This window comes from Polyodon spathula, chromosome 6, assembly GCF_017654505.1.
Source record: "Polyodon spathula isolate WHYD16114869_AA chromosome 6, ASM1765450v1, whole genome shotgun sequence".
In the NCBI taxonomy this organism is placed as follows: domain Eukaryota; kingdom Metazoa; phylum Chordata; class Actinopteri; order Acipenseriformes; family Polyodontidae; genus Polyodon; species Polyodon spathula.
Genome location: NC_054539.1, coordinates 6,683,275 through 6,708,912, shown reverse-complemented (window position 1 = coordinate 6,708,912; position 25,638 = coordinate 6,683,275). Strand labels below are relative to the sequence as shown.

At 36.6% G+C, this 25,638-nt stretch overlaps 1 protein-coding gene across 1 annotated transcript in view; it reads left to right on the top strand.

Annotated features, from left to right (window-relative positions):
• Positions 1-15,083, top strand: part of LOC121316737 (muscarinic acetylcholine receptor M3-like) — an 85,789-nt gene extending 70,706 nt beyond the window's left edge. The window contains exon 2 of the mRNA XM_041251869.1: positions 11,186-15,083. Within this exon, the coding sequence (XP_041107803.1) occupies positions 11,205-12,980 (1,776 nt within the window). The 5' untranslated portion in view covers positions 11,186-11,204 and the 3' untranslated portion in view covers positions 12,981-15,083. The remainder of the gene's footprint in view (positions 1-11,185) is intronic.
• The last annotated feature ends 10,555 nt before the right edge of the window (positions 15,084-25,638 follow it).

Here is a 25,638-nt window from a genome sequence, read left to right as displayed (position 1 = left end):
GAATGAATCTTGGTTACAAATCTTCCTCCCAACCTGTGAGGGCGCTGTGTAAAAGGAACAGTGTGCCCTGGACTGGGTGGTTTGGCAGTTCATTCCGTGGTCAATCGGAAGTCAGCATCCTGGAAGGGAGCGGAGCCATAGTACACCAACTCATTGCCCCAGACGGGAAGCGATGTGGCAATCGAGGATTGGAAGAAAAACTATTGCACTCGCTAACCAAGGGGGCATAGCTGAAAGCACAAAACAGGATGTGGCCGAGCGAACTGCTACTTGTTATGGTTACGAGAGAACCGCTGAAGGACTGTGATATACAGTGTGTTTAGTGTTTGTTTGTTTGTCGTACTAATTGTAAACGTTTGCTCTTGTTAGACGGCTAGCACGTACCGGGAGCTGTCGCTAAAGGTCAGCACCAACCTGGACAGCACTGCACTACTGTTCATGAATAATTGTATTTCAACACTTGCACTTGAAAAACACTCACTTTGGACTTGTGACAGTGTTTTTTTTTTCTGTGTTTGTATTTACTGTGATTATTTTGGGACTGAACCCTATGGTTTTTACTGACCAGTACACATAGCTGTGTATTGCCAGTGACTTGTTATTTACAGTTGTCAGGTGACTTTGGATTGTAAATAAAGCATCATTGCACTGTGAATGTTGTTGTTTGTCATTACGTGAAAACGGCAGAACTTCTACACCTGCACACTGCAAACCACTTTGCCTCACTTACTCTTTTAGAACAGCAGAAAATTCTGCATGAAAAGTGATCCACCAGCAGATAAAATGGAGGATCACCATAGAAAATAGGATATTTTTTAACGGATTAACAGGTGAAAAAATTCTGCAGATTTTGCCATTTCCACCGAACATGAAACCCCTTTTGAAAATCAGGCCCATGGTTTGTATTCACCAAGTAACATCCAGGTTTCTTGTGCTATTTTGAAAGACTCACCATATTTGGTTGTTACCAACATGAACTAATTGCTGTACAGTCCAACTGGGAAGTTGTTAAAAATAAAAATATGGCAACCTTTGAAGTAACCAAACAAAGCAATCTTAGATGCCACCAAATTATGTTTAAGAACATTTCACTCGCCAACAAATTCCAGTCATAGTTAGAAGCTAGAGTAGTGAACAGCCTTGACTTGACTTTTGATATAGTTAACTGTATTTTTCATTAATTGGATATTATAACCTTAAGTAATCTAAAAATCCATCACTATACTTCTTATTGTTACTTGTTTATTTAGCAGACTCCTTTATGCAAGGTGAACTATGCATCAGCTGCAGTCACTTACAACAACATTTCACCCAACAGACAGAGCAGAAGGAGGTTAAGTGACTTGGTCAAGGTTACACAGTGAGTTAGCTGGGGTTTGAACCCAGGACTTCCTGGTTACAAGCCCTTTTCTTTAACCACCAGGCCACACAGCCTCCTTTACACATTTTAATGCCCACTCATACCAGTGAGTGTTTATATAGTCATCAACTGTTACCACACACAACTACCACGAAACGTTGGTAGAAAGGTCCAGATCCACATTAAAAGCAGCTGGTTCGCAAGTTAACCAGAGGGTCCAATTTACCATCAATAAAGCCAAAGCTAACTCATTACTTCTAATTGAATGTCATACTGCTGTGCATGCTTGGCTGTTTTCTGTTTCAACAGCAAGGGTGGTTGTGAGGGACTGTGGGAAAGTGCCCCATCCCTGGGCTATTTATTTGTGTTGTATGTTACGTTTAGTGTGTTAATGTTGGTGTATAGTTATTGGGACACAAGATACAAATGGGTCTGTGTAACACAAGTGTTTCAAATTTATATTTGTATTTAGGCACGAGGATTGCACAGCACTTCACGCGCAGGTAAACTGTAATAATATGTGAGCACATGGAATTGCACTTTTATTAATTCACATGCAGTTGTACCGAGACTCCAATTGAATGATTGATTAGCAATCGAGTCTTGGTACAGCTGCATAAAAGCAGCATGTTTTTACTCACTCGGGGTTGTGTGTTCGGTGAGTGGAGAACAGGTGTGGAGAAGGAGAAAGTAAAACCTAAAGTAAATAATTGATTTACACTCATCTTGTTTGTCTGTTCGTCCACTCGTTTGTCTGTTTGTTTAGTGTTAGTACATTTTGTTTGTCTGTTTGTTTTGGCTACTGTGCCGTTTTATTTTCGTTTGTTCAACCTTTTATTTTCTGTTTATTGATTAAATTGCACAACAGCACAATTCACATTTCACCTGACAGTACTGAGTGTTTCTTCCAGTTCTGACGTCACCATACACGCCATCCTTTACAGGGACATTCTTCAAAAGGTTGAGATTTAGGCAGTGAAATAAACATTTTAATTGTCAACATGTCAGCACCTAGATCACATCTTAATTTCTGAAACTGCTCTCTTAATTTCTGGAACTCTGATTTTACACTTCATTTTATATTGTCCCTGTCCTAGTGCAAGGGCAACGTAAGCAGCTCAGACATCATTACATTCTGTGCAGTGCGTTGATCTTGTACAGTTAATGTTTCCATGAATGGGCATGTGAAATGCATTAATAAGGGAGCTAAAAGGGATCTAGTCAAACGCCCTTCTGACGATGCCATGCTGAATATAAACAAAAAGAAACAAACTAAAAACAAAACACCTGTCTAAAAAAGTTCACTTTCCTAGCTGAAAGGAATTGGAATCATATTGTAAGTTTCCCTGGATAAGAGCACCTGCTAAGAAATAAATAATAATAACAAATACTGTATATTGGTTCAACTTTTACTTAGACTCTATTGTCTTCTGTCACAGTCATTGTGTGATTATTTGGACACACTGAAAAAGCACCTGTCACATCTCATGCGTGCAGAGGTTTGATAGCAGGATATTATTTTCCGGGAGACCTTCTGGACAACATGGCTGTTGATTTTAGTTGACATCTGTGAGTTATTGGGTGTAAAGGATCAGTAAAGAAAAAAAGGATGTATAAAGACTTGATATCTCCCATAAATTATTTTCACACAGCTCCCTAAGAAATTAATTTTAGACTTGTGTTCTAATAATTTATTGAATTGAATTTGTTTAACCAATTTATTGTATAAGTGAAAGAAGGAGGCATGCAGTATTACAAAATTATTAGACTTGTCTTCTGAAGAATTAGACATTTACCTTGAAAAACCCTTGAATTACTCAACTCAGTTATCACCACTGCAGTAGCTGGCACCTGCTGATAGAAGATGGAATAAGTTCCTTTCATAAAGGTAAACTGAGGCTTGAGTAAAGGAGTGACAGGCAGAAATAGATCAAAGCATTATTTTCATTATTATTTGGTCCAGCCCTCTGCTGTTTCGGGCCCTCTGTCTTGGTTGTGCCTGACACTTGAATGGAACTAATTCAAGTTGGCTCATGTTTGGAATCCCTGATGTTACACTTACCTCCTAGAAGAATTCAGGTGACCGTGGCCATCTGGGTGTTTCATTCCTACCTCAACACTGTAGCTCCTGCTGAATCATTTTAAATCATTATGTGGTTCTTTAAGATAGTCTTTGATTAGACAGGCACTGTCATGGTTCCAAGCCTAAAACTCCACAGTTAAGATAATGCCCTTTGCTACGTAGCCCATTTCTTGGTGGCAGGGTGCCAGGGGAAAGCATTGCCCTGACTGTTGGAATGATGGCAGGAGGATGTATTTAGGTGCCAGTTTTGTTGGGGATTTGCAGTGGATTGACGGTACCAAGCACGAAATAGATCATCACAGCATTATGCACAGCTTCCCTGCTGTCTTAAATTCCTGCTGCTTCACACTCCATTTGTGCTGTTTGTCTTTCAGTTCTTGTAGCCATTAGCATATACACTCTGTTACCTTCTGAGCTGTAATATATGATGCTGGGGCGTCAGATAAACACTATGCTATTAAATGGCCAAATTGTTTATCACCCTAAAGAATTAACTAATTTTGCTTCATAATATCGAATGAAACCTGCTGAATAATGTTACGTTAACATAATGAATAACATAAGGGAAACAAACATAATCTCCATCACTGTGTTTACAGGAAGCAAAAATCGGGACTCACAGACTATTTCATTGTTAAATTGGTTTTTAACTTGGTTGCGTAAAATAATTATTTAAACAAAGAAAAACATTGCAGAAGCAAATAACAAGAAAATAACCTGGGTATCCTGCGTTCCGGGGTGCTGTTGTGTTTAAACCGAGCCTGTAAAGAGAGAAAAAAAAAGCTGGTTTTAAAAATGTTTTTTTCTTTCCTAAACGCAGTTATTGAAATGGTTTAGCCCAGGGGAGGAGTTATGGGGCTAGAAGGTATTTATAGCTAGCAGTAGCTCGTTTCAGGAGAAGTTGGCTGTGAGAGATGAGTAGCTGTGTGCTTTGAAAAAAAATTCTGTCTTTAGAAAATAATAACAAAAAATATAGTTTAAGTATACAGAAAACTAGGCATAGTGCCTTGTTTATTTTTATTTATTTTGTTTTATATATCTATTGTCATTTTTTGTTGCCTATTTTTGTTTTTCTCTTCATTTCAAAGTCTGATGTGTACTTCTTGACTTCCTGATATATCACTTAACCATATACTTTACAATGCTTAACAAAAAAAACAAAACAAAAGAAAAAGTGAAACATGTGACATTTCCAAATATAACATGAAATACTGGACTGCTATAAAGGCTTCTGGTAGACTTTTGCGATAACATTTTGTAGTTTCTTTGATTATCTGATATATATATATATATATATATATATATATATATATATATATATATATATATATATATATTGTATTATATTCATATAGGTTTTTGTTTTTAATTGTCTCAATCCTTAAATTTTAGGTGATGCAAAACTTTTGCTCATAGGTGTACATGTGAGCTTATGTTATAAGAAGAAGATATGTACAGTAGTAAGTAATATGATTGGCTGGAGGTAAGAGCATGTGACAGATGTTGCCTATTGTGTGCACCGTGCTCAGTGTCTCGGCATATAATTTGATCTTTGTCTCTTTCGATGTGTTTGTATCTGTCTGCAATACACCTTGATTTGTTCTTGGTGATTCTGAAGATCACACAATTTTTCAATAAAAAAAAATATGGCTTTTGGACCCCAATAGCAAGTGATATTTTTTACCCTTGTGTCAGACAGAGCAGTCCGAAGTTGTGACATACTAACAGAGGGTCAAAACAATAGAACATTTGGTGTAGCCATTTCTCATACTGTCCCACTAGTGTGTGCTTCCTATTTGTCTTGCTCTACAACCATTCTGAAGAGTACAGCTGGAGGCTTGGACTGCTCACATAGTTTCACGTTAGCACAGCTTTAAACTCTTAAGAGCCCTTGAATTAAATTAATTGATTAACAACAAAATATTTCTAAGGTTCTTTCACACTTACATGTAGCATGTTTATTCTTACATTTTGTAAAGGAGATGCATGTCTTTTAAAGAACTAACACATTCATTTAGTGAAGCATACTTTTAATAATCACTACGTTAGTCTAAATTTCTTAGTTATGGAAGAACCACACAGTAATCATTTAGAATAACAGGAAATGTTTTTTATACAGAGACTTGCCCATGTGTTGACAGTATGATTCCTTAGTTGCATGGGAGAAACTAATTATTGAATGACTCAGAGATGTAATTGCTGCTTGAAAAAAGTAACGTTTGGCTTCAGCAAAGCAGCTTGTGTGTTATAAATATATGTTTATTTTTAATTCACATAACTCCACATTACTACATAACGAGTTGCATAGCTAGTAACAAACAGCATAGGCTCACCAAGTTGTTTTTTACCAAGGCGTTTATATACCACTGATGTCACAGAGCTTTTTGGACTGCCTTCCCTAAAGTAACATTAGGTAGGGCAAGATTAGTGCTAATCAGGGACTGTGAAACCAGATGTAAGATTTTGATTTTACTTAAACAAAAAAAAAAAACCCAAAAACCAGAAATAACATTTTGGTGTAAAGATCTTAATAAATCTGGGTCAATATATTAGAAAAAAAAAAGAAGAAAAAAATGTCAATTAGACATGAATACGAATTGAAAGCTGAATTTAGTCTTGGGTTGTCCCACTTTGCAACAAACTTACCTTCATCATTATTCCATCAGGGGTCTCTTGTGTTCTAAGACTGGCAAATATGTCAAATTAGTGGCAACTGTAGCGAGCTGTGGGAAGCAGATCCATGTGGGGTGGCTTGAAAGGCTTGAGCTCAAGCTCTGTGCACCTCCATAGTTATCATATCTAAAGGGTTTTTCACCTCTCTGGGACTCTGGGAGTTTAAAAGACAACAACTAATTCTCCATTCACCCTTCACAGTATTAGTGTTTTCAACAATAATGCTTTGCATATTCCAACGTTAAAATGTGTATTATGTTTACTGGCGACCATTTGTACCTTCACATTTCAAAAGTAGGCTTTAAAAAAAAGCAGGAGAACAACTTTTGATTTGGCATTTTTGGGAGGAAGCACCAAAGAGATTATGATGTGCACAGGGCATACAGACAGGAGCTACATATTAAATGGATACCTGCATTCTAGAGTAGAACATTATCAATCTTTAACAGAGTAACACTTACATTGTAAGGCCCTGTCAACACTACATAACCGATCTTGAGCTCTGTACTCAAAAACCTTCTCATTAATCCAGCTCAGAGCATCCACACTCAAGTTCCTGTTCAGTCGGGCTTAATGTGTCCACACTCTCTTAAAATAGTTCTGTTACAGTTCCTAGCAACACAATGAACAGTGGAAATTAATAAGATAGTATCCCATCATGCACTGTGTTTTATTTTAAAATAATGTGTTATGCCCCATATTAATAGAGGTCCATATTGCTTAAAGGAAATAAAGCAAGTATTTTGGAAGAAGTAAATGCGAACACACACAAGTAGGGCTTGAAGTTTTCAGGTTTAATTTTTAATCATAATTATTTTTAAACAAATTGAGCTGATTCTGTTTTGTAATTAAATTCAGAAAAAATATGTTAATTTCAAAGCAATCTTTGCTTTTACCTTCATATCTTGCATGATCCTAATTGTGGCACCCTTTTTATTTCAAACAAAGATGACAAATGATGTGAATTGTTCATTACCAATCCTACTTTTAACCCCCATTTCATTTTTGCAGTCACCTAATTTACCATTGCGCTTTTGTTTTCTTCACTAGTTTAACAGAGATTTCCGGACAGATTTTCTTTAAGCATAAAAATGAATACCTAGTGCAGAGTGTACACTGACAGAAAGTCCTTCAGGCGCCTGTTCTGGATATTTAGCCAAACTTACCACAAAGCATTGTAGGATATTGGAGGATACACAAAAAATGTAGTTTGGTATTACAGCGTCCACACTCCTGATAAATTTCACTACCTGGTGCATCCTAATTAGAACCAGACTTGAGACTGCCCCCTGAGGTTGTCTCGAGTCTGGTTCTCGAGAACGGTATTGAACGCTGCGTAGTGTGGACTCTAACCATATTTAGCACGTTTAAGCGGGTTTGAAGGCAACTAATACGGTTTAAAGGCCTAAATCATACAAGACAGTTCAATGCAATCTTAACTGGAATGTCACAGGTATCTTGACTGCTCCAAGGTAAAACTTAAGAGAAACTAATGCTAATAGGCAGATCAGTTAGAGCTTTCATCAGTGTGACAGTAAACCCATTGGTGTGTGATTGTTTTTATGAATATTTAGTAGTGATTTTGTCAACTTTGTCATATAGCCAATACAAACCATATTATCTTGACAAACACAACAGCTTTTTATACAGGTTCCACAGATTGATCTATTGATGTCTGTGGAAGCTTTGTTTTTCCATGCATCTAAGACTTTTCTAAAATCCATAGCATGTTTTATTTACTAATAATTATTTCAATTTAATTTAAATAGTGACCAGTTTGTGTTTTCATTCCAGTATTAAAATCAGGTTCACTTTGCTCAGAATATAGCATTTTGAAAGAAAGCATGTATTAACCAAATACAATACACACAGACCAAGCAGAAGTTTCAATAAGAATTGAACAATTACACAGCTCCATGTTTCCAAGGATACTGGACAGACATTTTCCATTCGTGTTTTTTTTTTTTTTTTTTTGTTCAAGACATTTGCAGGAATCAGAACTGGGAATGAAGACTAAAAGAGGTAACTAAACCATGCTTCAATTAAGACAGGAGAAACAAAACTGCTAGCAAGCCATGTGTCTTCGTGACACATTGCATGCAACATTTCAGATCAATGATCTTTATTGTCTTCATATGGGTCTTCATGAATAAAAAAATAAAAAATTGAAACTTTTTCCAGTACGTTGCTCATTAGTTACTAGAAACAAAATAGTAAGATTATGCTTGATGTATATTTGAAAAGTGTAAATATTACTTTAAATTGAAGACCAGTGGTAATGTAAATGACAGTGAAATTCAATTTAGAGGGTTACTTGAAAGCTCAAGTGCCATTAGGGATTATGAATAAGTATTGAAGTGGAAATAAAGTGAAGGTGAGCCTGCAGTACCCATACAGAACAAAAATATATTTTTAATATATAATAAGAAATGTATGATACTTAGATTTTCCCAACATCGTCCTTGAATTAAATATAATATAATAAAAACTATATTATCAATATATTTTATACATTATTAATACACCAAAAGCAGCCTATTTTCTAGATATAAAAAATATATGCGATATATGGTAAATGTATGTTTTATGTATTTAAAATATATAAATGTGTATGTTAAATATATTGTTAATGCTTTTCAAATTTAAAGTAAATACACTGGAAAATATAAAATTCAAATGAAAAAATGCATTATGCATAAATTTGAAATATAACATTGAATATACAGTATGTACTTGTGTATGGAATGTAATAATAAAAAAAAACAAAACAATATTGTAGACAAGCAGGGCTCTTAAAATCACCTTCATGGTTAATAAAGGAAGCTCGCAGCTCATTTGATATTTGGCAGAGCTTGCCAAGAGCAGTGACTCACCGTTCACAAACACAGGTACACAGACACCTCCCCACTCTTGCGGACACAAACCTCTCAGGGTGATTTTCACAGATTCATAACAAATCACATTAAATATTTACAATAATCAACAAATAATTGCAGTTTCCACACAAAAATCACAACCCCTTTGCAAGCAACTAATTTATATGAGTCTGCTCTGGCAATATCCATATATGACAAATACATATATAGAACAAGCCAGGTGGGCTGAATGGCCTCCTCTCGTTTGTAACCTTTCTTATGTTCTTATGTTTTAATGCTTTGTATAATAAATATATTGATTAATTTTAAATTTAAAAAGGTAAATGCATTTTTTAATACAATTAAATATAGAATGTATGAACTGTATAAATAATATATATATATAATATAATTATATATATATATATATATATTATATTATATATATATATATATATTTACAAAATTAGTTACAGATTCCAGTTGTAGTGTATACGTGTACAACGATATATAATATTCTATATATATATATATATATATTATATCTAGATATATAATGTATCTATATAATATTATATAAAATTTGTGTCCTAGGTCTTTATTACAAAAATTTTTACATACTGTTTACATTCCGTTTTTTGTAGTATATAAATTTTACATACCATTCAAAACAATAGTTTAATATATATCCCCACTATTGTTATATAATTTTTAGTATCAAAATAAGTAAATATTTATTTAAATAATCATTACATATTTATTATGTAATTGATAGACCACCGTAAATTTACTTAATGTTATATTAACTTAGAACCTCGGTATTAATCTTTCTGTGAGCCATATATTTATTTTATATGTTGAACATAGAACATATGTGTAACATATATATTACACATTTATTTTCTTTCCATGTGGGTATTTGCATCACTATTTAAGTTTTATTTTACACATGTGAAGGTTATTTTGCTGACCTTAAATGTGTTAAAGGTTCAAAGTGTTTCCTTTTCTAAAATCCTCTTGAGTGGTTGTTTCTTGTCTTTCTCCAGCAGTGCTAATCTGATTGTCTTGCCTTGCTAAACTATATATGCATTTCTTTTTTTTTCTTTTTTTGTTAATATACTGTATGAAAAGGTGTTTTTGTCTTTGAGGAGACCAGATTAAATCAGAACTTCCTTGAAAATCCATTGAAGAGTGGGGGTTATTGCGATTGAATAGTGGGGGTTATTGCGATTGAAGAGTGGGGGTTATTGCGATTGAAGAGTGGGGGTTATTGCGATTGAAGAGTGGGGGTTATTGCGATTGAAGAGTGGGGTTATTTCAATTGAAGAGTGGGGGTTATTTCGATTGAAGAGTGGGGGTTATTTCGATTGAAGAGTGGGGGTTATTTCGATTGAAGAGTGGGGGTTATTTCGATTGAAGAGTGGGGGTTATTTCGATTGAAGAGTGGGGGTTATTTCAATTGAAGAGTGGGGGTTATTTCGATTGAAGAGTGGGGGTTATTTCGATTGAAGAGTGGGGGTTATTTCAATTGATGAGTGGGGGTTATTTTATTAAGTAGTCAACACCACCACCTTGTGGTCCAAAGGAAAATGAAAAGCAATGTTTTTGTAAGGACAATCCATTTACTGTCCTGCAGATGTATAACAATAACTTGCAGATGGTGAAAATACTTGTTAACATGATATGGTAGCTTAACATGAGACCACACAGACAAATACACATACATGTAAACACCAAGACAATTTTCTTAATTGTATTTATATTGCATTTTGTTAAATGTGCAAATATCTGATTCTCAGTGTTGATACTTTCCATGACGCTAGTTTTTGGCAGTCCCAGTTTGCCATGTCCTGCCCTGTCTAATTTAATTCTAAAGTTTTAATAACATTGTGGTGGTTAACATCATTAGGCTTGGATGGAGTGACTGGTCCAATCCAGCAAATATGTAATGTACTGGCAGGACATGCCCTGAATGAATTGGAATACTATGTACTATGTACAGTATGTATACATAAAAATCGAGAACACTACTGAGGTAATGATGTATTCCTGCATGTGCTGTACCAGAAAATTAAGAATTGTCTGGCTGATTGCAGCACAAAGCAACAAGCTAATATGTTTAACCACAATCTTCTAAAAGCTGATGAGAATGGAATTGCAAGAGACTATCACAGCTGTTAATGTGTTTTTTTGTTTTTTGTTTTGTTTTTTCAGAATATGCCAGAAAGTCACAATGAACTTGAACTACAACAGCACAGCACCAAGCTTTGTTTTAACAGTCAGCTCCTCTGGGATCAGAGACTACCAGGACACAAAGCTTCTCAAAGGAACCAGATGGCAGGACCACTTTGATCTGCTAGATAATGACTCAGACCTTCCACCCTCATATAATGTCACCCAGCCACACGCACCAGCCTATGACCCCCTTGGAGGTCATGCGGTTTGGCAAGTTATCCTGATTGTGTTGTTTACTGGCAGCTTATCCCTGGTCACCATCATCGGTAACATCCTGGTCCTGGTGTCGTTCAAGGTGAACAAGCAATTGAAGACGGTCAATAATTATTTTCTGCTTAGTCTTGCTTGTGCAGATGTAATCATTGGAGTTATTTCAATGAACCTTTATACTACCTACATAATTATGGATCAGTGGGCCTTGGGGAACTTAGCATGTGACCTGTGGCTTGCCATTGACTATGTAGCTAGCAATGCCTCAGTCATGAACTTGTTAGTCATAAGTTTTGATAGATACTTTTCTGTTACCAGACCACTCACTTATCGAGCCAAGAGGACAACCAAAAGAGCCGGAATAATGATTGGCCTGGCCTGGTCCATCTCTTTTGTTCTGTGGGCACCAGCCATCTTGTTTTGGCAATATTTTGTTGGAAAGCGCACCGTGCCTCGTAATGAATGCTTCATCCAGTTCCTCTCAGAGCCTATCATCACTTTTTGTACAGCCATAGCTGCATTTTACCTGCCTGTTACCATCATGACCATTTTGTACTGGAGAATCTACAAGGAAACGGAGAAGCGCACCAAAGAACTGGCCGGGCTGCAGGCTTCTGGCCGGGATTCAGAGACAAAACAATTTGTCCTCCAGACTGGCAGCTCACGGAGCTGCAGCAGCTACGAGTTAACACAACCGGCTGTGAATAAGCCAGCTGGACGGAAGCGAGGTCGCTGCTACTTCTTGCCTATGATGAAGTCATGGAAACCCAGCACTGAAGGAGACCAGGATCACAGCAGTAGTGACAGTTGGAACAACAACGATGCTGCTGCCTCCCTGGATCAATCTGGTTCCTCAGATGAAGAAGAAATACCTGCAACCCGAGCCATTTACTCCATCGTGTTAAATCTACCTGGCCTCAAGACCGCAGTAAACTCCCAACTGGCCGAAGCTGACCACTTGGATATATCTAAAGATGATCACCATAAAGTAAACGTGAACAGTAAGGACAGGATACCCAAGAAAGAGAAGAATGATAAGGAGGACAACAGCTACCACCAGTGCTTCTCCAAGACATCAGTTCAGTCAATGCCAACAATAGAAACACCCAAAACCTCAGATGCAGTTTCCCCAGCGACTAAGTCTGCATCTATGCCTTTAACCTTCAAGGACTCAGCTTTGGCAAAAAGTTTCGCTTCAAAAACCAGAACGCAGATCACAAAACGAAAACGAATGTCACTTGTGAAAGAGAAAAAGGCTGCACAGACTCTTAGTGCAATCCTTTTTGCCTTTATCATCACATGGACACCATACAACATCATGGTGTTAGTGAACACTTTTTGTGACGAATGCATCCCCAAAACCTTGTGGGACTTGGGCTACTGGTTATGCTACGTGAACAGCACAGTGAACCCCATGTGTTATGCACTGTGCAATAAAACTTTCCGAACCACTTTTAAAACATTGCTGTTGTGCCAGTGGGATAAAAGAAAACGTCGCAAGCAGCAATACCAGCAAAGGCAATCTGTTGTTTTCCGTAAAATAATTCCTCTGCATTCCTCCTAATGGTTCTGTATATATTCCAGGTTGTGTTGTGTGTGAATACCAGTTCCATGATGATGTTTCTAAGTACAGTTCAGACTCTTTCTAACCCAGTGAAGCAGCTATTAAGCAAATTCTTCTTTTCATCCATATTTTTAAGACCTAGCAGTGACTGTTTCTTCTGGGATGAAACAAAAAGCAAAGGTAATGGTGGACACATATCACTTAGGAACTAAAGTAAAAAGGGCTTTGGATATTTGAAAATACAAACATGCCATTGTTTCTAAGTCCCATTTTATTACACATGGAAATGGATTCCCCCAGTTTTGGAGTAAGACATGGTAACATCAGTGTAACCCTTATCTAGTTGGCAAATACATCATCAGCACTGGACTAGCAACTGTGGGTACTGTATTTGTTCGTCACAGTTTCTGAAGATTGTATTGATGTTCATTAGCTTTTCTTCAGAGTCTTTTATGAAAGTAATGTTTTTACATACCCATATGAACTTCCATTGATCAGATATTGAGCCAACTATCCAATGCAAAGACTTTTTAAAAAATCATCCTATGTTCTATCTAACTGTTTGCAAATATTATAATTCTGGTGATCCCGAAACTGCTTTTGTAGGGGATGTCCAGTTTATCAGTGTTGTGAGCACAGAGCTGGTGTAAAAGCTGCTTTTGTATTCAATGTGGGATGGTGTTTACATGTTTTAGACCAAAAGTGCAAGTATTTTAAATGGTGTCTGTGTACCAGAAGTGTATATTTTTTATGCCTTATGTTTATATAAAATATTTATACATACTTTGCATAATGTTTATTTGAAGCTTATCGATATTACACTCCGTTTTTTCACAATGTAACATCCGTGGGCATGCCTGAAATAGATTCAAATCCTCAAATGAAAGTTACTGCCTAGAATTCTTAAACAGATCACCTGATATTGCAAATTATAAATCCGTTATAAGAGATCACCCATTCACAGCTATGGATTTTCCAAAATTCCAGGACTGTGTACAGATGTCACCCAGTACATAAAATGTACAGCACAATTCAAGATTAAAAAAATAAGTTAACACATTGTGTACTGTAGATGTTGTATCTTTATATTGGAAATGTATTTTTTTTCACAGATTATGATTCTCTTCCTCTATCAGCTGCTTGAAGATTGACCTTCCTTGAGTTTTTAAATATCCATGCATACAAAGTGCAAGGATCCTAAAGGGTGCTTCTCACTAAAAATTAAAACAATATTATGTATGCCCTAAAAAAAACATAATGTGTTTGATTTATTCCTGCAACCAAGAACTCCAAAGCCGATTTTCCATCTGCACCTTTAAATTCATAATTCAGTATTAAACCTGGTCAGTCACTGGTTCCATCTACATTCTACAGTCTAATGTGGATCTGCAACCCAGCTCCATATTACCAGATGGTCAAATTAACTGACAGCCCTCCATCCTAATATACTTGTCCTAGGTCTAATATCTGTCTATTACATTAGCAGTTTATTTGGTACTTTCCCTCCTTTAAAGCAAACTGAAGACCGGGCTAACCGAGTCCCAAATAAAAGCAGTTTGATTTTGGTTTGTTTGAGATGGAAATGCACAGGACTGTTTTCAGCTTGCTTTCAAAGTGGTTCAAGTGGCAGATGGAATCAAGGCATTAGAGTAAAATACATGACATACTTTTTAATCTGATACTTTTTTGTATTTTCAGTATTCAGTAATTTGATAACAAGATGGTAATTGTATGCTATTACTCCTTAATAAACCCACTTGATTGTAGGAGTGTCATTTGATCACATGTTTAATTGCACTAGTTTATAATGCTTGTACAGTTTTTTGTGTTTGTTTTTTAAGTACATTTTAAAAAGTATTATTCAATTAAAAAATCACAATAGTCTATCCCAGGTAAACCTTTGGGTTACACTAGTCACATGCATTAACTGATGTGTTATTTTCCACATGTCCCCCTTTAAAAAATTGCCTTTTCAATAAAGAAAAAAAAGTAGTTACAGTAGAAGGCAAACATTGCATTTAACACTTATTTTTTCATTACCAGTAATGTGCTGGTGATCTAGTGCAATCAGTTTCCAGATTAGAATCATCTTCCTCTGTAACATAAAATATCCCACAGTATTTATGGTACAGCTGTTATTTCCTTATACTGGCTGTTTCATTATTTAGATTTTTAGTGATTGTAGCTGACAAATAAAATCCATAAATCGTACCTATGGACTTTTGCTTGATGTACAGGACTGAAATGTCCAATTTTAGACAGAAACACGGTTTATAGTCATGCTTTCAGTTGCAGGAGTTGTACTTGCTTGGTCATTTCACCTCGAGGGTGAAATTGTCCCCACCACTTCAATGGCTAACCAACCAGTTGCTTCCCCGATGGACGGACATGTTTTTAGCCAGACACATGCTTTGATCCAGAAGAAAATGATCAGGTGAAAGGACCCCAGGATAACAGATATTCTGAGAATAAAGCATAGAAACAGAGAAACTTTCTATAGCCTAAAGTAGTACCAGATGTCATGTTTTAAAATGAAAATACATGGGGGCTATAACATGTGTTTCTTTCAAAACTGCCCATCTGAGGCCCATGCAGTGGTTTGCAATTGAAGTGCAAAACAGGTAAGGTTTATGAATTATTTTGTTAGCTGCAATTACTTTAAGAATAACAGTGAACATGGATTACTGTATATCCCAGCAGCTTGTAAGAATCATTGACAACAACATATTTGTGTGCCTACTGCTCTCCTGTATACGAGTCTGAACGTCGGCAGGTACATTAGAGGTATAAATGAACAAGGTATTGCTTACTTGAACTTGTTGTTGCTTAATCTGGGTAGCATACAATGAAACCAGTAGACACTGAGCTGGGCAAAATCCTTCAGAGATAAAACAATACACACATCACTGGCCTATTCATAAATCAGCAATTCATTTCTTTTGTTGCAGCAGAGAGTAAGCTGTAAATGTAGCTTCATTTCCAGCTCTGTTATCTCTGTTATTCTATATGACTCTGGGCAAAACATATTTTCTAACAGTTGCACAAATAACCCTTAATCCTACAAAAGTAATCATTATGTAAACCCCTAAATAACAATATTAATATTCATTAAAAAAAAAAAAAAAGCTGGTTATTATCGTTTGTTACATAACTATGAAGTGGGAATTCTGTCATGCAACTTCTCAATTGTAAAGTTTTGTATTGGGTTCAGTTGCAGCTACATTTGATGCAAGAAAATCTTTGATGCAAGAAAATTCTAAAACACTTGCTGCACAGATATGCAAGTTATGCATCCCCCTATATAATTAACTAATTTTGCTTCATAGAGTTGAATGAAACCTGCTGAATAATGTTACGTTAGCATATTTAATTCCATACCACTTTGTACTTTTCCATATACTTAACAAAAAAGTGACAAAAACTAAAAAATGTGACATTTCGAAATCTAACATAAATAAGGTACTACAATTATGGCTTCCGGTAAACTTTTGCAATATCATTTTGTTGTTTCTTTGATTACACGATTTTAAATCAGATATCTAAATTATGTTTTTTAAAAATATGTCTCAATCCTAAAAATCTAGTTGATGCAAAACTTTTGGCCATAGCTGTACATTAACCCAAACATGTGAATTGGTGATCTTGTGAACTGATTTTGTCAATTGCTGCTGCTGCTGCAAAAAAAGCTTTTGAAGAATTTATAGATCTGAGTATTAAATATAAAAAAAAACAAACAAACAAAAAAATCTTCAGTTCATAAATGCATTTTACAAAAGCTGAATTTCTTGCATTATTTGTCTTTTTGTATGCTAAATTGCATACATACTTTAAACTGTGCCTGTCTTTTTTAAACAGATTCATTTTGTTTGTGAATTGCTTTAAAACAACAATAAATAAAAGGGAACATTTATTTTAACGTGAAATTAAGTATGGTCTACTGACAACAGAGGACTGGTTTATTTATCTGTCTACATGTTCAACAGTATGTGGGGCCATAAAGTGTCATGTGACCCACTAGGCCAGTGGTTCTCAGTTCAAAATATTTGGTGGCCGCACTTTATACCATTCTGGACAATATAAGGTAACGTACATGGAAGCAGTAGGAGAAATAATAACCCAAAGCTGAATGAACGCTGCCTGTTACCTGGTCCCCACACCAACACCACAGCTAGCTTGACACATAGATGGCTGCAGGAGTGTTGCAGTTCTGCTAACAATGAACAAACGTTCATCTTTCAGTTCTGCCCATACCTATTTTTTTGTCAAAGTTATGTTTATGATAACAAATGCTTGCCTGTATTTTACAATGCTTTAACGATGATAGTAGTCTTCTGCACTTTGCTATGCTTTTACTGTGGTACCATTACTGCACACCCTTGGAAACCACCCCCCTTAAACTAAAGCATTCACCCCTCTTTTATTATCTGTATCTGGGCCCGGCTTGTATTTGTGGTCTGTGTAAATCCAACCAGAAGAAAGCTAAACAAGCAAAGTTCCCAAAGCAAAATGGTCCAAGTACATGATTGAGGCGTCAATTACCGGTCACCATTAAAGAAACAAACCAAAAATGTATTGAGGTCCTCTTTAATAGCATGTACATGCTTTTGTTGTGAAAACTTTCTGACCTTTGACACCGATACCATTATTTAAAAAAATCTATTCATGGTAAATCCCTTGTCAAAACAAACACACAAGACACACAAACATCAATAAGGCTAATGCAGTTTAAATGTTGGGTTTCACTGTATTCTTAGTGTAATTCAGGAAAAAAGCCACAAGGTGTCACTAAAGAACAACATTCCTCTCAGTGGTTGTTACATTGTCAATAACAGCTGTCTACATTTTAGAAATACCACACTTTTTAATTTTATTTTTTAATAAATTTGGAATCGGCAATTATTTTTCTTATTTTCTCCCCAATTATTTTTATTTCAACCCGGCTCATCGCTGCCACCCCCACTCTGACTCGGGAGGGACGAAGACAGGCACACGCGTCCTCTGAAATGTGCGCTGTCAGCCGTCCGCTTCTTGTCACTCTGCAGGCCTGCCATGCAACCACCTCGGAGCTACAGCGTCGGAGGACCACGCAGCTCCAGGTAGACTAAAGGCAGGCCAATTGTGCGCCTGTAAGCTACCCAGAGGGTACTCCCGTCCATGGTCGTTAGTGGAATAGCATGGACCTGAACCAGTGACCTCCAGGCTATAGAACACATCCTGCTCTCCACGCTGAGTGCCTTTCAGGGGTATGCCACCCTGGAGCCCCTGAAACACCATGCTTTTAATCAGGGATGTGACTGCCAGGCTGAAGGAAGTTTCTCTCTCAGTAGCATCAGCAATGGAAGAGACAGTATACCAGCAGCAGTCCATTAACGGCACAACAACAAGCACACACCCTATTCTGAAACAAACAATTTGTTGGGACACTTGTGGAAAGTAAGCAGACATGTCAATGTCTACCTGGTACTAAGGTTCACAGCTACTTTGTTTCAATAGTTCAGTTTATATAGCAATTCAACATTATATATATATATTTTACTCATATAAAATTATTTGGATCTTTAAAAGATGCCCCTGTTGACTGCTCTTGATTGACAGTATCAGCTGTTCAGGTGTTTACTGTATGCATACTGTGTGTTACAATGTGTGTCTCAGTGATGCATGTCTCTTTGCCATCTATCTGGCTGCTTGCACTCAATTATCAGTCACTTCCCATTGGGTATAACCTAATCTGTACTTTAGAACCCAATAGGACCAAGAGCTGCACCCATGATGAAGGATACCTAGCACTATCCCAGGGAAGGCCCATATGAGAACTTCATGTCCAGGCATTACTTCTCCACTGTTGGGGAATCCACTTTATTATCAAGAATGGGCAGTTGAAAAAGAAAAGAAAAAATACTTCTACTTTGGGTGTAGACAGTGCAGGATACATCTAGACCCTTTCAACCATTTTTATATAACCAAAAATACAACACCTGAGTCATAAAGCTCTAACTCATGAGTTCATTAAAGTCAGATTTTTATGCATAAAGTGTGATATTCATAGAGTGTCCAGAGTGTTGTTAAAGTCACCATTTTCATGAATATCAAACTATACAATTAAAATAAAGAAAATTAAATTAAATTAAACTATACAATTAAAATAAAATAGAAACAGAAACTATTCTTTAAATTACTCATGAGTTACAGATTTAGGATTAGGGCCTACATGCTGCTACTTTTCTCTCTCTCTCTTTCTCTCTCTCGCTCTCTCTCTCAAATTGTTGCCACATTCCAAATAAAACATAAAAAAAAAAAAAAATCGGAATGATAATTTGTGATCTGAGTTTATTGACAATCTGGCGTACGTTCAACAAGACACGTAAAACAAGTAAACCTCAGATGGTATCTTTCACCCAATAATCACATTTAATTTGCAAAGTGAAGGCTCAGTCGTTCCTTGATAGTTATCAATAAAGTTCAGGCAGGCAGCCAACACTGCCCTTAAAAAAAAAAGCTTGGTACAATGCTATACCAGTAGTATCCAACCTTCTGTGACACTCCACCTGGAAATGACGCCCCCCCCCCCCCCCCCCCCCCCTCCATCTATACAGAATATAAACCCACCCCCCTCCCTCCATCTATACAGAATATAAACCACACAACCCCCTCCCTCCATCTATACAGAATATAAACCATACAACCCCCTCCCTCCATCTATACAGAATATAAACCATACAACCCCCTCCCTCCATCTATACAGAATATAAACCATACAACCACCTCCCTCCATCTATACAGAATATAAACCATACAACCCCCTCCCTCCATCTATACAGAATATAAACCATACAACCACCTCCCTCCATCTATACAGAATATAAACCATACAACCCCCTCCCTCCATCTATACAGAATATAAACCATACAACCACCTCCCTCCATCTATACAGAATATAAACCATACAACCCCCTCCCTCCATCTATACAGAATATAAACCATACAACCCCCTCCCTCCATCTATACAGAATATAAACCATACAACCCCCTCCCTCCATCTATACAGAATATAAACCATACAACCCCCTCCCTCCATCTATACAGAATATAAACCATACAACCCCCTCCCTCCATCTATACAGAATATAAACCATACAACCCCCTCCCTCCATCTATACAGAATATAAACCATACAACCCCCTCCCTCCATCTATACAGAATATAAACCATACAACTCCCTCCCTCCATCTATACAGAATATAAACCATACAACCCCCCTCCCTCCATCTATACAGAATATAAACCATACAACCCCCCTCCCTCCATCTATACAGAATATAAACCACACAACCCCCTCCCTCCATCTATACAGAATATAAACCATACAACCCCCTCCCTCCATCTATACAGAATATAAACCTGTATTTACAGTATAATCGTAAATCTCGAAAAACTACTCACTTCTAAATCTTTTGTAGTCATTTTTGTATTACTTTAGTATAAATACATGTTAATTTGGATTCATATGTTGTTTTTTTCTGACTTTATGTGAACGAAAAGACACACATTTGCCCGTTTTCCCATTGGAAATAGTGATATTTTGAAATATCACTGTCCTGGTCACGAAAGCAAAGTTTGTGGGGAATAATAGCCATTTTGCTATACTTTTGAGGCATAAGCAATTAGGAAATAACACTTACTACCCAGGAACAAAAATTGTCTTACATAGTGTAATCTATTCCGTGACAACAAAGGCACAGAACAACATTTGTATTTGCAACTTGTAGCTGAATTCCAAAAATCGTTTTCCTGTATTCCGGGAAAGAAAATACAAATAATATTAGCAGATATAAAACCTAAATAGAAAATAAACTTTTTTATATTTTTTTCTAGAAACATGGCTATTGAAATTAAATGAATGGGATTGCACAATGTAATAAGGGGGAATGGAAAATAGAATCTCTTTTCAGATCTTAGGCAGGGCATGTCAAATCTTTTACACTTTATCAATAGAATGTATCTGGTGCAACAAGAACGGGTTCCAGCTGCCAAAATATGCCATCTTTTCATTTGCGATTAGTATGGATAAATAATGTCAGTTAAGTGTTTTCCAGTGTATGTAATGTATTTTTTTAAAGACAATGTTTACTATTTCAAAACACTCTCCTACTCTGCAGGAGTGTCCAAAGCTGGTCCTTTTACCTCTGGTCTTTGTTCCAAACCTGTTCATAATGGTTTAATTGAACCATCCCTATCATGAAGAAGTTAATGAGCACAGTATCCTGAGTGAGAGTCAGATTGGCTTTTAACCAAACCACCGTACCTCTGACCACACCCTTCACACCCTAATAAACAAATACATACACTAAATATATGTTTCATAGATTAAAAAACAAACAAACATTTGATTCAATTTGGCATGAAGGCCTTTTAACAAAATTCTTCAAAGGGGTGTTAGGGGTAAAGTATATGACACAATAAAGTCAATGTATTCAGAAAATAACTGCGATGTAAAAAGAAAATAATTCTTCACACAGTGTCATGGAGTGAGTCAGGGCTGCAGTCTAAGCCCAACACTGTTCAAAATCTACATCAATGAGTTGGCTACAGTGCTGAAACAATCTGCAGTCACTGGTCTCACTCTACACAACACTCTGGGCAACAACACACTGGAGCACTAGTTACAGCTACCTGGGTCTGACTATCAGTGCGTCAGGGAACTTTAACTTGGCTATATATAAATGCATTAAAAGAAAAAACATGCAAGGCTTTCAACGCCATAAAGAACTGTCTCAACAAAATCAAACCACCAATAAAAATCTGGACCATCTGGACCAGACCATCCTACTTTATGGCAGTGAAGTATGGGGCCCACTCACAAACTTTAGTAAATAAAAGACAGGACAAGCCAACTGAAACTCTATTTGGAATTTAGTAAAAACATACTACAGGTTCACAGGAACACCTGAAATAACACATGCAGGGCTGAACTGGGCCTCTTCTCCTAATGATTCCCATACAAACAAAGAGCCAGGCAAACACAAACTCCTACCAGAAAGTACTAGAGCAACCAACTCTCCCCAGAGAAGGACCCCACTGGGCCATCTGGTACTGAGGCTCACAGACCCAAGCCTAACCCTAACCCTAACCCTAACCCAGTGAGCCTCAGAACAATGCCAACAGCAGGGTCCCAGCAACAACAATCACAAAATGTGCCCACAATTGAAAAAAAAAAAAAAAAAAAAAAAACGTTGAAAAGTGGACAAATGAAACAAAACTACCAAACAAACTTGAATGCTATCGGGATGTAAACAGAAACTTTACCCTGGCAGAATACCTTGTCTGGGTAAAAAAGACTCACAACAAAGAAACTCTAACCAAATACAGACTCAGTGACCACGGCCTGGCCAATGAAAGAGGAGGACACACAAAATCCTATTGTTACTGTTAAAGTAACTTATTAAAGCATTCTGTTTAGTCTAGATAGGGGTGGTTATATGGTTTATATTCTGTATAGATGGAGGGAGGGGGTTGTATGGTTTATATTCTGTATAGATGGAGGGAGGTGGTTGTATGGTTTATATTCTGTATAGATGGAGGGAGGGGGTTGTATGGTTTATGTTCTGTATAGATGGAGGGAGGGGGTTGTATGGTTTATATTCTGTATAGATGGAGGGAGGGGGTTGTATGGTTTATATTCTGTATAGATGGAGGGAGGGGGTTGTATGGTTTATATTCTGTATAGATGGAGGGAGGGGGTTGTATGGTTTATATTCTGTATAGATGGAGGGAGGGGGTTGTATGGTTTATATTCTGTATAGATGGAGGGAGGGGGTTGTATGGTTTATATTCTGTATAGATGGAGGGAGGGGGTTGTATGGTTTATATTCTGTATAGATGGAGGGAGGGGGTTGTATGGTTTATATTCTGTATAGATGGAGGGAGGGGGTTGTATGGTTTATATTCTGTATAGATGGAGGGAGGGGGTTGTATGGTTTATATTCTGTATAGATGGAGGGAGGGGGTTGTATGGTTTATATTCTGTATAGATGGAGGGAGGGGGTTGTATGGTTTATATTCTGTATAGATGGAGGGAGGGGGTTGTATGGTTTATATTCTGTATAGATGGAGGGAGGGAGTTGTATGGTTTATATTCTGTATAGATGGAGGGAGGGGGTTGTATGGTTTATATTCTGTATAGATGGAGGGAGGGGGTTGTATGGTTTATATTCTGTATAGATGGAGGGAGGGGGTTGTATGGTTTATATTCTGTATAGATGGAGGGAGGGGGTTGTATGGTTTATATTCTGTATAGATGGAGGGAGGGGGTTGTATGGTTTATATTCTGTATAGATGGAGGGAGGGGGTTGTATGGTTTATATTCTGTATAGATGGATATTATCCTTCTCCCAAAGAAGGTAGGCATCACAGCATTTTACAAGTAAAGCTCAGATAGCTTCGATGACATAATGAATTACTGACACTGATTTAGTGAAGATATAGAAAAGCAATACTATGAGGAAAACAATTACAGTATGACTCTGTAGTTACAGTATAATAATTCAACAACATACATGCCCAACTCCCCAGCACCATAAACCAGCACGGGAGTGGGCGGACGGGGTCAGCCCCTTTCCTACAGCAGTATACTGGGGTACCAGCAGATTGGAAAGGCATGTCATTAAATATAGGAGGATTTTATAGGCTCGGATAATGCTAAGTGGATTCTGATACAGTGCAGCGTTATTATATAATTATACATTGGAACAGACTTCATAACAACACTGAACGACTGTAAACATCATAGCTTTAGGGGAAAGGGGAATAAATATATTAATAAAATGACATTAAAAGCAAATTAGCCGTTAAGGATAATCCTTGACAAATTTAGGTTAGAGGTTTTATTATAGAGGATTATTCAATTTGTGTCAACGTAGTTCCCCATTTTATTTTTTATTTATTTATTTATGTGTTTATTTATTGCAGAAAATGTTGTAGGACCGACCTTACACAGCCCTCCCTTCCAATGACAGAGCTGTGTTTTCTGGACTGGATTATGTTTAATTAGGCGCGAACATGTACATGCCGCGTTAAATGAAAATAATCCTTAAAGATTCACGTTTAGAGAGTATCGTGCAATTGTCAAATTTTAAACAGTCTGAAATATTACTTTTTATAACCTTTTTTATTATTATTAACCAATGGGATCTAAAAGCAGACTATGTGCTTTCACGTGGCTATATAAAAACGCAGTGGGCGGAACTTCCAAACGTGGTGGTGAAATGGAGTTAGTGGTACCCCATAGGTAATACAAGGCTTTTCGGTATTATTCAATTTTACCAAGTGGTATATGCGTTTATGGTATTTATTGTTGGCTAACTCCCACTTCTACATTTAACACTGTACCAATGCGTTATTGTCATTTGAAAATAACTGACTGTGTTGTGTAGTTTTCTGAAATCAAAAGTAACCAACTTCAAACCAGCTGAGACAACCAGTCTAGTTGTAATTGGGTTTTGCTTTGATTTGAGTTTATTGAGATAACGAATTTATTTGAGAACACTGAATTTACTGGATTGCATTTTTGTGTAGCTTTTATTTATGTAAGTATTTATTTGTGTATTTATTTATTTGACGTTAGATTAATATTGATAAAGGGAAGGCCTGGCAAACTACCGCGTACTCCAATCAATTTAACACTAGTCCACCGTATACTTTTTTGTAATTTTTATAAAGTGCTCAAATTCAAAGAAAGCAAAGGTGTTACAAATAATATCAAGGGGGGGGGGCAAAAGGGGGGGGCAAAAAAAAAAAAAAAAAAAAACCGTTAGACTCTGCTTGCAGTCATTCCTTCACCTAGTTTAACTTTGTTATTTCCATATAAATTGGTTCTGTGTTGAGTTTCGTTCCAGTCTTTCGACAATAGGTGGCTGTTTTGAAAATTAAATCATGCGTCTTGACTTTTTTTTTTTTTCCCTTCAAAATGCACATGTAAGCTTTAGATATACGGATTTATCTTGTTGTATCACATTTATAGCTATTTGTTTGACAACAATAAGTCATTTTTTTATCATGACATCATTAGGACACGTGATTTTATTTATTTATTTATTTATTTATTTTTAAGACGCTGCCCTTTTAGTAGATTGGGGTGTTATGGTTTGTGCAAGTTTATGTAACTGGAAGTCTATATAGATAGATAGAGAGATACTTCAGTGCTGTCTATCGGCGCAGCCCAGACTGAACACGAAAAAGGCAAGTAGATTTTATCTTTTCATTATTTCTTAAAGTTGACCTTATTGTTAAGAGTTGTACTACCCGTGAAGTTACCATTACACATGTATGCGGTTAAATTGTATTTATTATCAAATAGCAGTTGAAGATATTCTGCTCCAAAAATATTTAACTTTGGTTTTATTGTGTTTGTATGTAGTACATTCAATGTCTGGATTGCTGCTGAGTGAGTTGTCTATCATTTCATGAAGTTAAAGCGTGTCACCCATCAGTCTATCTACACACTAACAGTACCTTCAATGTAGATGCATATTTTCCTTATTGCAGTTTTATTAACTGGATTACCTTCCCTAATAGTCATGTATCTCATACTACCCAATCATATACAGTATATCTTTGTTGGTGAATAGTATGACTTTTGTGGTATGGTAGCTGTTAGCAGTG